This window comes from Equus quagga, chromosome 18 (assembly GCF_021613505.1).
Source record: "Equus quagga isolate Etosha38 chromosome 18, UCLA_HA_Equagga_1.0, whole genome shotgun sequence".
Classification (NCBI taxonomy): Eukaryota; Metazoa; Chordata; class Mammalia; order Perissodactyla; family Equidae; genus Equus; species Equus quagga.
Window position 1 is genome coordinate 41,264,527 of NC_060284.1, and position 13,939 is coordinate 41,278,465.

The window sequence follows — 13,939 nt, forward strand, 5'->3', positions numbered from 1 at the left end:
TCATGTGAACATGGAGTGGGAAATCCTATCTAGAAGGACAGATGCTGACCTATGGCCACTTCAATGAGTGTTTTTTTTTGAAAGGCAGTTGTGCTTTTGACAGTTAAGCTATTTAAAGTTTTAACACCTAAGCTAAAAAAGCTGCTTCAGAGGTACAGATATTTGTTAATCAAATTCTGATGCAGTAGATGTTGTTAAGCTTGAGTCTATTATTATTTATTTTTGAAATTTGATTGACTTGATCTTAGAGAAGAAAGAAATTTGAAAGGTTTACTCATTCTATAGATAATTATTGAATGGTTTCTATGCACAAGGTCCTGGGCTAGATGCCAGGATATGTAACTCTTTCCCTTCCATGGCTTTAGGATCTGTCTTCAGACTTAATAAAACAGGCTGTGGACTCTACCTCCTCCTTATTTCACAGAGTATCCTAAAGAAAAAAACTTTCCCGATTACATGTTGAGCCAAGGTGAATTTTAAGTGGAAGTACACTCAGGTTTTTCTCTTGGGCCTACTGTATCTTTGGCTGTTACTGCATGGCTATTCTCTGCTTTTATTCTTGGTATGAAAACACAAATCTGGGTTCCCTTGCTTACTGCTTTATTACTTATGGAGTCCTAATTCAATGATTGATTTGTTCATACTGACTGCCTGTGCCCAGGCTGCACATTTATAATGCCATCTGATGCTGCCCTAGCTGGAGGGGTCATCTCACAGAGGAGGGGAACGTTTCACAGCTCTAACTAATGGGGCAGTTTACTGTTCCTGGCTTCAGAATGGCTCTAACCATGTTGTTAGCATTATGGAGAGAAGATTTTAATCTGTAATAGTGTACATTTCCAGAGATATTTTCTAAAGACTTGGTTTAATGTATTATCCATGAGAACCTTTTCAAATTTAGTTAGATTGTCTCAATTCAGATTCTCAAACTATTCTGTTTTTCAGGAGGCTGAAGTTTATTTTATATTTTACCTAGTTTTTAAATTTGTTTTGCTGGAAAAGATTTGCCCTGAGCTAACGTCTGTTGCCCATCTTCCTCTTTTTATGTTTTTTTTCTCCCCAAAGCCCCAGTGCATAGTTGTAGATTCTAGTTACAAGTTCTTCTAGTTCTTCTTTGTGAGGTGCTGCCACAGCATGACTACTGACAGATCAGTGGTGTGGTACCAAACCCGGGCCGCCAAAGCAGAGCATGCCGAACTTTAATCACTGGGCCGTTGGGGCTGGCTCTATTTTATATTTTGAAGAAAAGATTTATCAGAGTTTAAATAGGAATTCAGGAGAGAAGTTTAAACCATTTAATGGAAGAGAGTATTTTCATACTCTTTAGGAACATCCATTAATTTATTTATAAATAATATTAACTGTAAGCTACTTGCTATTTATTAAAGCCAGTTTTCCAAGTATTCTTCAAATAATTACCTAGTTCTGCTTTATTTCATTTAAGGATGTTTTTAATACAAAGTTTACCAAGTCGTTATTTTCTTCCTTCAAATTAGTCCTAATTAGTTGGAATTTACTGTGGTGTGTATGTGTCTTTTGATCTCTCTTTCATTGGTATATTCTGGTATTTTACTGGATATCGAAGATTCTGGGGATACTACTTTGGCTTTGTGACGTATAGCTATATGGTTGGACTCTGACTATTGGCACCCCAATGCCCATCACTATTTCAAGGCATCTCTTCTTAAGTCTTTCAAAAAACAAGACCATTGCTAACTTCAGGATAAGAATGTGTTACAAGAGAATCTTCTGAAAAAAAGAGAAAACAAGCAGAAGCACTATGAGATTATGCCTGTGTTTTGATAAAGTTGGGAGGAAGGGTAAAGAGTTTAATGTCAAAGTTTTAAGAGAAAAAACTTTATGGAATGTGGGAAGGAAGCTTTGTGAAATCGGATCTTAAGGGCCCCCCCCCCCGCCCCAAGATTCCACTGAAACTATTGGGAAGCCACAGTGATTGGCATTTTAGGAGGAATCAGAGAGTAGCCTATCCCCATCCTCATTTCTGGTGAAAGAGTTGCTGGCTTAGTAGGAGACACATGATAACATTAGCTTTTAGGGAAGACACTGTATGGTCTTTAAAATGGAACGTTTCATAGAATCCTTGTTGCAGATTTTCAACTTCTGTCTTCCTCTTATAGCAGATCCAGTTTGCTGATGACATGCAGGAGTTCACCAAATTCCCCACCAAGACTGGCCGAAGATCTTTGTCTCGCTCCATCTCTCAGTCCTCCACTGACAGCTACAGTTCAGGTAAGTGTGAACTTCATGTCCTCTCTAATCCCTCTTCCCTGTTGCAGAGGCTTAAGCTACTTCTCTATCCAGTGTTCTCCACTTACCTGGAATCTGAAAATACCTCATGTCAGGACTGCCCATCATTGGTGCAAAAAGCTGATAATGAATGGTTGGGAAATGGGAATGTTCCAATCAGGCTTGTAGCTGGGGAAGCTTTTGTCATCCTGAGACTGTCTCTGTGTGTGGTCTGTGGCCGGTGCCTGGTTGGTAGTCCTGGGCTGGTTCCCATTCCCACGTTTATCTGCCCAAGTTACAGAGAGAGAAAATCAATGGTATTTTGGCTGACAGAACTGGCCTTGAAAAAGAGGTGTACTTTAGAAGCATAATTGCTCATTTCTTTGTATAAGATACACCTGCCACCCATCTTTTTCTTTCTTGTCTCCAAGACTGCTTGAATTGTAACAATAAAAATGAGTATTTTGGCTCCTTTCATTTACTGGGTTACCCTTTATGTTGAAGTACCCTCCCCTATTAACCTCTGGAGTGGGAAAGGTTCAAACTACTATAATATGGCTCCAGCTCTGTTTCTTTTTAGTTCTTTTCTCCTGTCTTAACGCTATATAAGTAGTCTTTTTTCTGATTTGAATTGTGCCCTTCTCAGCTTTTGAGAGAGTACTAGAAAATGCACATAGAAAAGGATATAGAATTTTACGATTTGAGTACTGGAGGGACACACTCTGAAAGACCCACAGGGGCGTCTAATCCAACCCCCCTCATTAGGCAACGGAGGAAGCCTGTTAAAAGATTGAGCCTTGCCCAAGGTCGTAGGTTGCTGTTAAAGTCAGCAAAGAGATCTGTACCAAAAGCCATTTATTATCTTTTACCAGAAGATTGTTTGCATTATATTATTAACATTAAAGACTGGGTTTGAAGTACAAGAAATGTGTAAAAACAAACAAACAAACAAACAAATTTTTAGAAACTTATTCTCTGCCCTGTGCCACTGACAACCCAATACAGACAAGATAGCCAGACAAGGGCAAATGATGGTATACAGGGTTAAATACTGAAATGAATGAATATACAGATTCACTGTAGACATGTTGCAAATTTAATGGCTATTAGAGATGAAAAGGTATCTTAGAGTGACATAAAAGGTAGTGGCTGACAAGCAGGCTAATTATTGCTAAGAAAGAATTAATTGCGAAAGATTGAGTTATAAGAGGAAGAAAGATGAAATGAGTGAAGAAAGTTTAACAAAGTTTCCGAAGATCTTGATGGCCATATATTATGGGAACCTGTCAGAGCAGTTTTAAGGCTCAGTGATGTAGTTAAATTGTCCTAGTGGGGTAGATACCTTTAGTAATGTTTTCTTTAGCTAGACAGAAGTATTTGTGTTAGCTAGCAGTATGTGGAAGTCAGCGAGAGAGGCCTAATGCACTGGCAGAGACAGTGATTGGGAAAATAGTCAATCCAAAGAGGATTATTTAGGATTCACTAGAGGTGGTGCAGGATTGGGATCAATAGCTCCTTATCGTGGGCACTAATGGCAGGGTGTCATCAGGGTGGGTAAAAGGGCCACAATGTTGAAAGAGCCACAGGAGTTTCATTCATACCATCTATTAGACCCTGGAGGAGCAGAACTGAGAGTGGCGGAAAAGGTGGCTCCAATTAAGAGTGTTCGCTTAACTTAAATGAGAGTCCCTTGGGGACAGAACTCTGTGGACTTGGGGCCATTGAGGTTTTTCTGTGCTCGTTTCTTTCTTTCCCGGCTCTAGCTGCATCCTACACAGATAGCTCTGATGATGAGGTTTCCCCCCGAGAGAAGCAGCAAACCAACTCCAAGGGCAGCAGCAATTTCTGTGTGAAGAACATCAAGCAGGCAGAATTTGGTCGCCGGGAGATTGAGATTGCAGAGCAAGGTAAAGAAAGGGAGTGGGTAGGGGACCAGAAACAACCCACTTTCAGGTCATCAAGATCCACAAACAACTTAAGTCTCTAAAGCTAACTTGAAAGTCTCCTGGGAAAATCCACTATCCTGGACCTTTGTATAAACAGATCCCTCTGTATGGAGCTTGTGCTTCAGAATTCTTGTTCTCCCTGCTTCCTGTTCTCAGCATGTGGCAATTACAGAGTAGTTTCTGTTTTCCTCCCGCATGACACCGTATTCAAAGATCTACTTGCAGTCAGCAAGTCCTGGATCACTACTACATAGTGGTTAGTTCTGCTGGATCCTACCATAGCTGCCAATTGCAGAGACCCAGATTTCCCAGAAGCAGCAATTGTGGGAGGGGTTTCAGCTAAGGATGTGACTGAGGGTTTCGTTTGATCTTTGGTCCTGAGCACCCTGTGCTGGAGCAAGAGTAAAAGTGACTGACAGCCAGTTAAATCTTGGTTTCTCCACCCCACCCCACTCTCGTAAGATCTCTTTACTCTTATTGCTTTGACATTGAAGGCATGTTCTATATTAGGAGGGAGTACAGAAACCAAACAGACTGACAGAATAGGGTTAGCCACTATAGAAAAACAGAAGCAAGTGGCTTCTGCTAAGGGTAAAATCTTTCTTTCTGGTCTGATGATTATATTTATGAGGCTATTAGCCAATGCCATAACTACTTCCCTCTCCTCCCAAATGAGTGATGAGACTCACCGTTCGTTTTGATCAGTTTTAAGAATTTATGTCATTCTCTGTTCGGGCCTTTGCATATAAGGCCAAAACAGTAGAGGAAGAGAGAAATCCCAAGTGATGATATGACAACTCTCCACTTTTGTTTTGCTGTTGAAGCTGCCAGTCATCACAGAAATGTACTTAGAATTTGTCTACCTTATCTCACCATCTCTCAACAGATCCAGACCAGCTCTAGGTGTTGCTGGGACGGGAATTGATATTGCTAGTGCAGACCTAGCTCAAATCCTCTGTTCTTTCACAGACATGTCTGCTCTGATTTCACTCAGGAAACGTGCTCAGGGGGAGAAGCCCTTGGCTGGTGCTAAAATAGTGGGCTGTACACACATCACAGCCCAGACAGCGGTGAGTTTATTGGGAGAAAAGAGAGGGACTTCTGATAATGGGAACAAAGAAACTTTCTTTACTTGCTTTTCCTTCCCTATCTATCCAACCTCCAAATACTATTAGGTAGGACCTCCCTATAACACAGTAATGAGGTTTTCTACTTTGTTTGTATAAGTATAACCTAATTTTATAAAAATGTCATTAAGACTTTAGGAACATATCTTTTGGGTAAAGTTAGATGTCAATGTGCTGCCCAGCTAGATTACCCCCTTTTGTAACCCCCCAGTGTAGCACCTGTTGCTGCAGAGTTGGTGGGTATTGTTCTCCTATATGCTACTCCTGTTTGGCCCTCCTCTTCCTCACCCTGTCTTCCTATACATCTACATAGGTGTTGATTGAGACACTCTGTGCCCTGGGGGCTCAGTGCCGCTGGTCTGCTTGCAACATCTACTCCACTCAGAATGAAGTGGCTGCAGCACTGGCTGAGGCTGGTATGTTCAGCTTTTTTTCACCAACTTTGCCTCAAAATAATTATCTAAACATAATTTTTCTGTATCAAAATTGTCTTTACAGTGTCATGTATGTCTAGGGGCTGTAAAATTTGGAGGATAGTGAAAATATCAACAGGAAAATGGATAATAAAATTAAGGTCCATATCCACGATGGAATATTATACAGTCATAAAAAGTGATCTCTGAAAAGAATCTGCTTACACGGGGAAATGCCCAATTCTAATATTAAATGAATAAGGAAGAATACTAATTTATACGAGCTATATAAGTATGGGCTCAGTGGGTCTCCTTTCGCCAAAAGTCTCATCACTTTTGAGAGAACACAAGTAAGAAGCATCTTTGTATTGATAGTTCATTAGGTAATTTGATATTCAATATTGCATTGGAACTATATGGACAACTTGTTCAGTTAAACGTAAAACAATTTTTATTGTTAAAATATTCAGAAGAAAATCACCATGAAGTTCTTTAAGAATCTCCCATCTTCCTAGGATCCTCAGAAAGCAACTTTATAGCACTTCTGTTTTTCTTGTTTACTCTTTTCTGGTGTTTATTGCAGAAAATTAAGGAGATTCCCCAAAAAAGCCATAATTTTACTACACTGAGATATCTGGCATATTTTCCTTTTTTTATTCTCTTTTTTTTTTTTACAGAGATTAAGTAAATCTCAGTATGTGTACAATTTTATAACCTATATATAACATTTTCAGAAGTAATTTTTCATGTTGCTCGAGACCTGGACAGCATCATTTATAATACTCAGTCATATGGTGGTGTGATTTTATTTCACTATTTTCCTAATGTTGACCATTTAGGTTGTTTTAAGTTACTTACTGATATAAATTTTCCAGTGAATAACTTTGTTTTGATTCCCACTTCATTTTATCTCCTTTGGATAGAGTTCCAAGTATAAAATTGGCCAAAGAGATTGACATTTTAAGATTCCCAAATCCTTTCAAAAACTAAAATCCCTTAAATTTTTAACCAATTTCTGAACTAAAGGTGCTATTTTGACTTTTTGCTCGTCCTTAGTTGTTTCTTTTCCAGAATCGTTTCTATAGCCTTTTTCTTTTCACCTGGATCTCAGAAAGTGATGTTGGTATAGGACACTCCCCAAAGGAGGAATCAGCTGATTTGTTTCCATCTCTGTAGGAGTTGCAGTGTTCGCTTGGAAGGGCGAGTCGGAAGATGACTTCTGGTGGTGTATTGACCGATGTGTGAACATGGATGGGTGGCAGGCTAACATGGTAATAATGCATATTCATCCTACACTTTTGACAATAGATTTGTTTCCTTTTTTCCCTCAAAGCATGGTTCCCTAAATATGTTCTGGATGTTCGGTCTTATGCACTTAACTTTGTTGCCAAAGTGTTTAGCTTGATATCTATTCGGAATGGGTCTGAATACCGAATGGAAAGGTGGGGGAAGGGTAAGATTAACTGAACATGTGTGGCTCAAACATAGCAGAATGGTATAGAAGGAAATGATGTGGCACCTCTTTGGAGTAGGATCCTGATTTCTTTCCTTCCTGCCCCAGCTCTCCTTTTGCATCCAAAGGGGCTATGTGTTTCAAGACTCTAGGCTAAAAATGAGTGTGTGATTAGCCTAATACTCTTCACCATAGCCTAGAACAAACTTAGGAATCCTTTTAACCATTTTACACCAACAAATTTGACTGTGTTTCCACTGTCTAAACCTGCTCTCAGGAGCTCTGAGGAGTGCTCTTCCAAAACATGCAGGGCTCTCTTACTAGTACAGAAAGTGGGCTCAAAGTTCCCCCCAGCTCTAGCAGCCTGAATGCCCATAGAAGTCTTCTGGCTGTTCTGTAGATCCTGGATGATGGGGGAGACTTAACCCACTGGGTTTATAAGAAGTATCCAAACGTGTTTAAGAAGATCCGAGGCATTGTGGAAGAGAGCGTGACTGGTGTTCACAGGTAACAGATTCTGGAGTAGCTGCCCCTTGTGTCCTTGCCTCAGCAAATTCTTCTGGTCTCCGTTAGGCGTTAGGGCTGTGTTTCAGACTTGCAGTAACTAAATGGGAGTATCTTCATTAGATAAAACTTTTGAGTTTTTACTTTTGAAAAATCAAGGGGACCCTAAAAGGAAGTTATTTCAGGTTCTAGTTCACACATTTTTCTCTCCCACTTATTCCACTGTGATTCTCAACCAGTGTTGAGAGGTAGGGAGTGAGTTTATCTTGAAAAACTGTATTCAATATTGTATTATAATTTTATTTTGAAATATGAAAAAGAATCCTTGTAAAACTATACATTATATACACTACAAAAAGTAAAACTGGGCAAAATATTCTTGGCTTGTTGGAATACCTAAAAGATATCTGAAAGAGTGTTTCTTTGTTGGGGGCACATTGTAGGTGCTCACACACACAACACAGGGAACCATATCAGATTCATTGATGATCTTGGTTTATCAGAAGTAGGCAGGGTGTTTTTAAAAATTGAGAAAATGCGGGTCTAAGGAAGTACATCCCCTTTTATGGAAGAGAAGTAAATTTTTTCAATTAAAAAGTTTTTTTTCCTTCCAAAAAAAGGGGGGTCGGGGACAAGCGGGTAGAGAGAATGAAAAGAAGTGAGGAGGAATGACAAGGAAATATCTTGTTTATTAATATCCTTGGGTAATAAATAAGACTGGGGAGGGCAGCATGGAGCTTGAGGCGCATTAGCCAGATTTTGCCATGTGTTGTGTTTACCAGCTAACTTTTTTTTTTTGTTTTTGTGGCTTCTTCTCCTTTTAGGCTGTATCAGCTCTCCAAAGCTGGGAAGCTCTGTGTTCCAGCCATGAACGTCAATGATTCTGTTACCAAACAGAAGTTTGATAACTTGTACTGCTGCCGAGAATCCATTTTGGATGGGTAGGTTGACATGTATAGATATTCAAACATAGAGCAGGTAAGTTTGGGTTGGGTTGCGATGTTAGTCCGCTATCACTCCAGTCTTGTGCCTTGGTCTTCCTTTGGCTTTAAAAATTGTTTAGAGGGGTCCATTTCATATGGAGCCAGCCAACGTCCAGTTGGAGTTCTTGTGGGGCATTGTCCCCCACTTTTAATTTTGTGCAGAGGTACTGTATTTGAGCTAATAATGTTTGAGTTGAGCTGTTGTCTGTTTCCACAGCCTGAAGAGGACCACAGATGTGATGTTTGGTGGGAAACAAGTGGTGGTGTGTGGCTATGGTGAGGTAAATAGCTGGGCCTCAGTGTCTGTCTTTTCTTAGATTTATTAGAAATGTTGAGTGAAGGAGACTTGTGCTGTCAGTGTAGAGTCAGTGATTCAGGGTTTAAAATATGCTTTTAGATAATGTATCCTAAAATAATAGCACAAGTCCAATGTTCAGATTTATGAGTAGAGACATACAGAATGAATTGTCAGATTTTACCACTTTGTCTTGTGGAATGGAATGTTGGCATCCTTTCCCCCAATTAGAACAGTAACCTTTTATGTGATTTACTTCAAGTGAATATGTAGCGTTTTAGTCCCACAAGTGACTTGCAGTAGAGTGAAGGGTGGAATTGGAAGTGGCATATCGTTAATAATCTCTAAACTAGAATAGGTGAAGGAGATTTTCTTACCGTCAACATGACCCACAGAAGTTCCCGAGTTGCTGCTACCCTGTCCCTGAGTTAGATGCATCTCAAATGAGGGTTATCAGGCTTTTCTGGAATAAGAAAGTAGAGGTTATAGTTGCTCTTCCTTGGTCTTGTTTCCCTAATGGTAACACTTGTATTTCCTTGATCTCTTTTACTGTCCCAAGCCCCAGCCCTTGCTATGAAATATGGAATGTCTGCTAAATCACCTCTCTGACCAAGGGTCACAGCAAAATCTGGATCTGTTTCTGCTCTGCTTAGGTTGGAGCACCCATGCAATCTATGCACTAAATGATTAATGATTTCAGGGAGGTTATTTCCCATCTCCCTAAGAGCCTACTGCCCCAACACCCATGACTTAATGGGCTTGATGGCCTGACTTCTTTCTTATGCTCTGCAGGTGGGAAAGGGTTGCTGTGCTGCTCTCAAGGCCCTCGGAGCAATTGTCTACATCACAGAAATTGACCCCATCTGTGCTCTGCAAGCCTGGTAAGCACAGAGTAGTAATACTGTTAGATTTACTCCAGGTACTTTATGTTTCTGAGAGTTCGTGATTGATTGTACTAACCATTCCTTGCAGAAATCTCTCGAAAGAGGAGAAAGCTAGGATTGCTCTATCCCTTCCATTATAATCCCAGGGCACTCCTAGAGCTTCTTGGCCTTTTCCCTTTCTGGATGGAATCTCAGGAAGTCTGAGGAGGCCAGTGTGTGTAGTTCAGCACAGATTATCACTTATTATCCCTGTGAGGTAGCATTGGATCTGACTTTAGAAGGGAATTTATTTGTCTCATTTTGTGACCACCTTCTGTCCCACTGCTTCCTTACTTTGCTCATAGTGTTCCTTCCTTTTCTTCCAGCATGGATGGGTTCAGGGTGGTAAAGCTAAATGAAGTCATCCGGCAAGTTGATGTCGTAATAACTTGCACAGGTAAGTATCAGTGCTTTGCGTACATGGAGGAGAGTTAACACTGAGGCTAAATCTTGAAAGTGGTCTGACTGACTTCCATGTAAAGTAAGTGAGACCTGTGCTCAGTGTAAAAGTCTCAGAACTAGAGTAAGCTGTCAGAACCTTAACGTGTTTTCCAGAACAAAGAGCCTTTTTCCCTGCTGGCTTTTTATACTACTCAACCTTAAAACGGTTAACTGAGCCTGAAGACCCGTTAGACAAGGCACACCTCTTTTCTCACAATGTATACGTGCTCTTTAATGCCAGCAAACCTCTTCTCTTCCATGTTCTAACTGAAAGCCAGTTGGTGTCTTTGTTCCCCAGCATCTCTTTCTTTAAACACGTTCCTTTACTTTTAGGAAATAAGAATGTAGTGACACGGGAACATTTGGACCGTATGAAAAACAGTTGTATTGTATGTAATATGGGCCACTCCAACACGGAAATTGATGTGGTAAGGCTTGTCTCATTCCTTTATTACTAGGGCCTTTTTCCCTCTTCTTTCCTTTAGAGCCACGGTCAACTGTGCTCTCTTCCTTTCAGACCAGTCTCCGCACTCCGGAGCTGACTTGGGAGCGAGTACGTTCTCAGGTGGACCATGTCATCTGGCCGGATGGCAAACGCGTCGTCCTCCTGGCAGAGGTACACACACAAGGGTTCCGGCAGTGCAGCATCAGCAGTGTAGTTAGATCCATGCGGGAGAGGGGAGGCAGGAAAGAATATTGGGCCTGTGTTCCCCTGAGCTCTGTCTTTGGATAGAGATACATTTCTCGAATAGTCTGGTCCCCAAAACGGAATCACTCAAAAAATATCTAATTTTTAGTAAGTAACATACTATTTCCTGACTACAGCTGATTCTTCAGCTTGTCAGATTCAGATGGACTTGCAGAAAATAAAATAAAACCTACAGTGCTGGTCTGGAACTGCGACTTTTCCTCTACCACCTGAGCCTAGGGGGTGGAAAGTTAATGTCTGCATTTACTTGACTTATGTGACGTTGGAGTCTGAGACAGAGGGATAATGCCACTCATCCCAGGGCTCTCTTAACTTTTTCAGGGTCGTCTGCTTAATCTGAGCTGCTCCACAGTTCCCACCTTTGTTCTGTCCATCACAGCTACCACACAGGTTTGTGACAAAATGCCTGCTTATCCTGCACAGAGATGAGTGGAACTGGCCTAGATCAGATTCCAGTGAGAGAGCGCCCTGCTATGTTCTTATCAACCTGTTCTTCCTTCAGGTCACGAATTGTCAAGACTTAGGCTTTCTCCAGTCTGGAACAGAGTCGTTAGTCAGGCAGAGTCAGTGTTTGTGTCCCTTTAAGTTGGCTGTTTTAGTTGAGAATATAGTGTTCCTGCTTAGTGGTATTTAGTCTGTTCTTTTATCTGAACTAAACAAAAACACCAACAAATCCTCTTATGACATGTGCTGGCATTTATTACGGTCAAATCCTGTGTGCTGTCACTGTGCTGCATCACTATAATAGTTACCCCAAGACCCTGTTAAATCTGTTTTTATTTTTATGTCCCTGTCAAAAAGTTTTTCTGTCTTTTCTGATCCTCTTTTCCCAACTTAGGCTTTGGCACTGATAGAACTCTATAATGCACCTGAGGGACGCTACAAACAAGACGTGTACTTGCTTCCTAAGAAAATGGGTGAGTGAAAAACAGTAGAAACCTGTACTGATTACCCAGATTGTTGTGTGGTTTGGTAAAATGAATATTATGAAAAGCATTGGGTTTCGAGTCACAGTTCTAATCCCTGTTATGGCACTTAGTGGTTTTTTGTCTCTGGTCAAGTTGTAGTCTCCATGAACCCCAATTTCTTTTCTTTTTTCCCGCCAGTTTCTTTATCAGTAAAGTGACACTAATACTGCATACATTGTGGAATTGAAGAATTCAGCTAATGGGTGAAAGTGCTCAGCATCATGGTTTAGAGTAGATGCTCTTATTCTAAGTAGCCTTATGAAGTTCAGTAAACTTCCAAGTACCACTGAGTACAGCCTGGGACCAAAAGGAGAGAAACAGAACAACTACAGGTTTTATTGGCCGTCCTCTGTGTGGATATGCAAACAACATCCTGTCATTCCAGGGGACAGCTGTGCTATGTTCATGTGACATAATACATCCTCTCTAATTCTTTACTTTTCTAAATAGTGGTGCCCACCTCCCATCTAAATCCCTGTCCTCTTAAAGCTAAAAAACTTCTTGCTCTCGTTCCCTCCAACAGCTTACCTCAGATTGGTTTTTTTAAAAAAATTATATTCATAAAGGTAAAGCCCAGGAAGCTTATCTCTGAAAATGTAATAGATTTGTGCCAGCTGCCATAGAAATCCATGACCCTAAGATTTGAGGCCTTTGTGGATCTTATCCTCAATAAATGCTAATGACACAGGCTCTTTTGAGCTTTCTGGTGTCCACTTTGAGTCATCATGTGACTATAATCCGGTTACGGAAGTTGCCGCAGGGAGGAGGGAGTAGTGCCTGGCGTGTCAGCCACTGAGGTGAGGCCAGACCCTTGCCAGAGAAGGATGTGAGGTAAACTCTACCCCATTGTGTCACCCTGGTAAATGGCTTTCTCTCTGCACTCTGGATGTACTGAGAGAAGTACCCTGCAATAAAGGCAACTTTGGTGGGGGGGTTTTATTAAGCAAATATTTTGAGTTGTAGATTCCTTCAAAGTTATTCCATCCCTTAGCCTTTTTCTCAGAAAGCTTCAGATGAAAATAAGGGAAAGTTATACTGTGAGAGGCATATTTGAAATGGAGTCTGCTCCCCTGGTGTTTTATTTTTCCTAGATGAGTACGTTGCCAGCCTGCACCTGCCATCATTTGATGCCCACCTGACAGAGCTGACAGATGACCAAGCAAAATATCTGGGACTCAACAAAAATGGGCCATTCAAACCCAATTATTACAGGTAACTTGGGGGAAAGCAAGTGAAAAGCTCTTTTCCCCAATATTAAACCAAGTAGGCTAGCCCACTTTCTTAAATAAAGTATTATACCTGCCTTTGAAGAGGGCAAGACCTCTGCTCTAAACTAACAGGGTAGGCAGAGAAATTGTGCATCTAGTAGTATGTAAAGAAGTAAGGGTTTTCTAAAATTTTGGAGCTTGGGCCTCACCCTAGAGATTCTGATACAATTGCTCTGGGATGGGGCTCAGGCTTATTTTGTAAAATCTCCCCAGATTATTCTAACGTATAGTCAGGGTTGAAAACAACTGACTTACATTATCAGGGAGCAGGAGATAAAGCCAGAGATGGCATTGTCAGAAACCCTGTGGAAGCACAGGGAAGAATGATCCCTGGGGAATGGCTGCAGGGGTCCCAGCCTGGGCCGTGGGGGCCCTGGAGAGTGTGCCCTGTTTTTGATTCTTCTCTTGGAACTCTCATGTGGAAAACACAAGTGCTAACCAGTTCATGTCTTTCTTTACAGATACTAATGGACCATATTACCAAGGACCAGTCCACATGAACCACACAACTCTCAAAGAGATATTTTTTAAGATAACTTTTATTTTCTTCTTATTCCTTTCCTGTTGATTTTTTTTCTATAATTTCATTCTTGTTTTTTCATCTCATTATCCAAGTTCTGCAGACCACACAGGAACTTGCTTCATGGCTCTTTAGATGAAAC

The 13,939-nt window shown here is 40.8% G+C and overlaps 1 protein-coding gene across 1 annotated transcript in view; it reads left to right on the top strand.

Annotated features, from left to right (window-relative positions):
* The window catches only part of AHCYL1 (adenosylhomocysteinase like 1), a 34,690-nt gene extending 21,465 nt beyond the window's left edge, over positions 1-13,225 (top strand). Inside the window, exons 2-16 of the mRNA XM_046645511.1 lie at positions 2,139-2,250; positions 4,011-4,154; positions 5,163-5,263; positions 5,634-5,736; positions 6,910-7,004; positions 7,587-7,693; positions 8,515-8,631; positions 8,891-8,954; positions 9,761-9,849; positions 10,218-10,288; positions 10,666-10,760; positions 10,850-10,948; positions 11,363-11,431; positions 11,880-11,958; positions 13,101-13,225. Of these exons, the coding sequence (XP_046501467.1) occupies positions 2,139-2,250; positions 4,011-4,154; positions 5,163-5,263; positions 5,634-5,736; positions 6,910-7,004; positions 7,587-7,693; positions 8,515-8,631; positions 8,891-8,954; positions 9,761-9,849; positions 10,218-10,288; positions 10,666-10,760; positions 10,850-10,948; positions 11,363-11,431; positions 11,880-11,958; positions 13,101-13,225 (1,470 nt within the window). The remainder of the gene's footprint in view (positions 1-2,138; positions 2,251-4,010; positions 4,155-5,162; positions 5,264-5,633; positions 5,737-6,909; positions 7,005-7,586; positions 7,694-8,514; positions 8,632-8,890; positions 8,955-9,760; positions 9,850-10,217; positions 10,289-10,665; positions 10,761-10,849; positions 10,949-11,362; positions 11,432-11,879; positions 11,959-13,100) is intronic.
* The last annotated feature ends 714 nt before the right edge of the window (positions 13,226-13,939 follow it).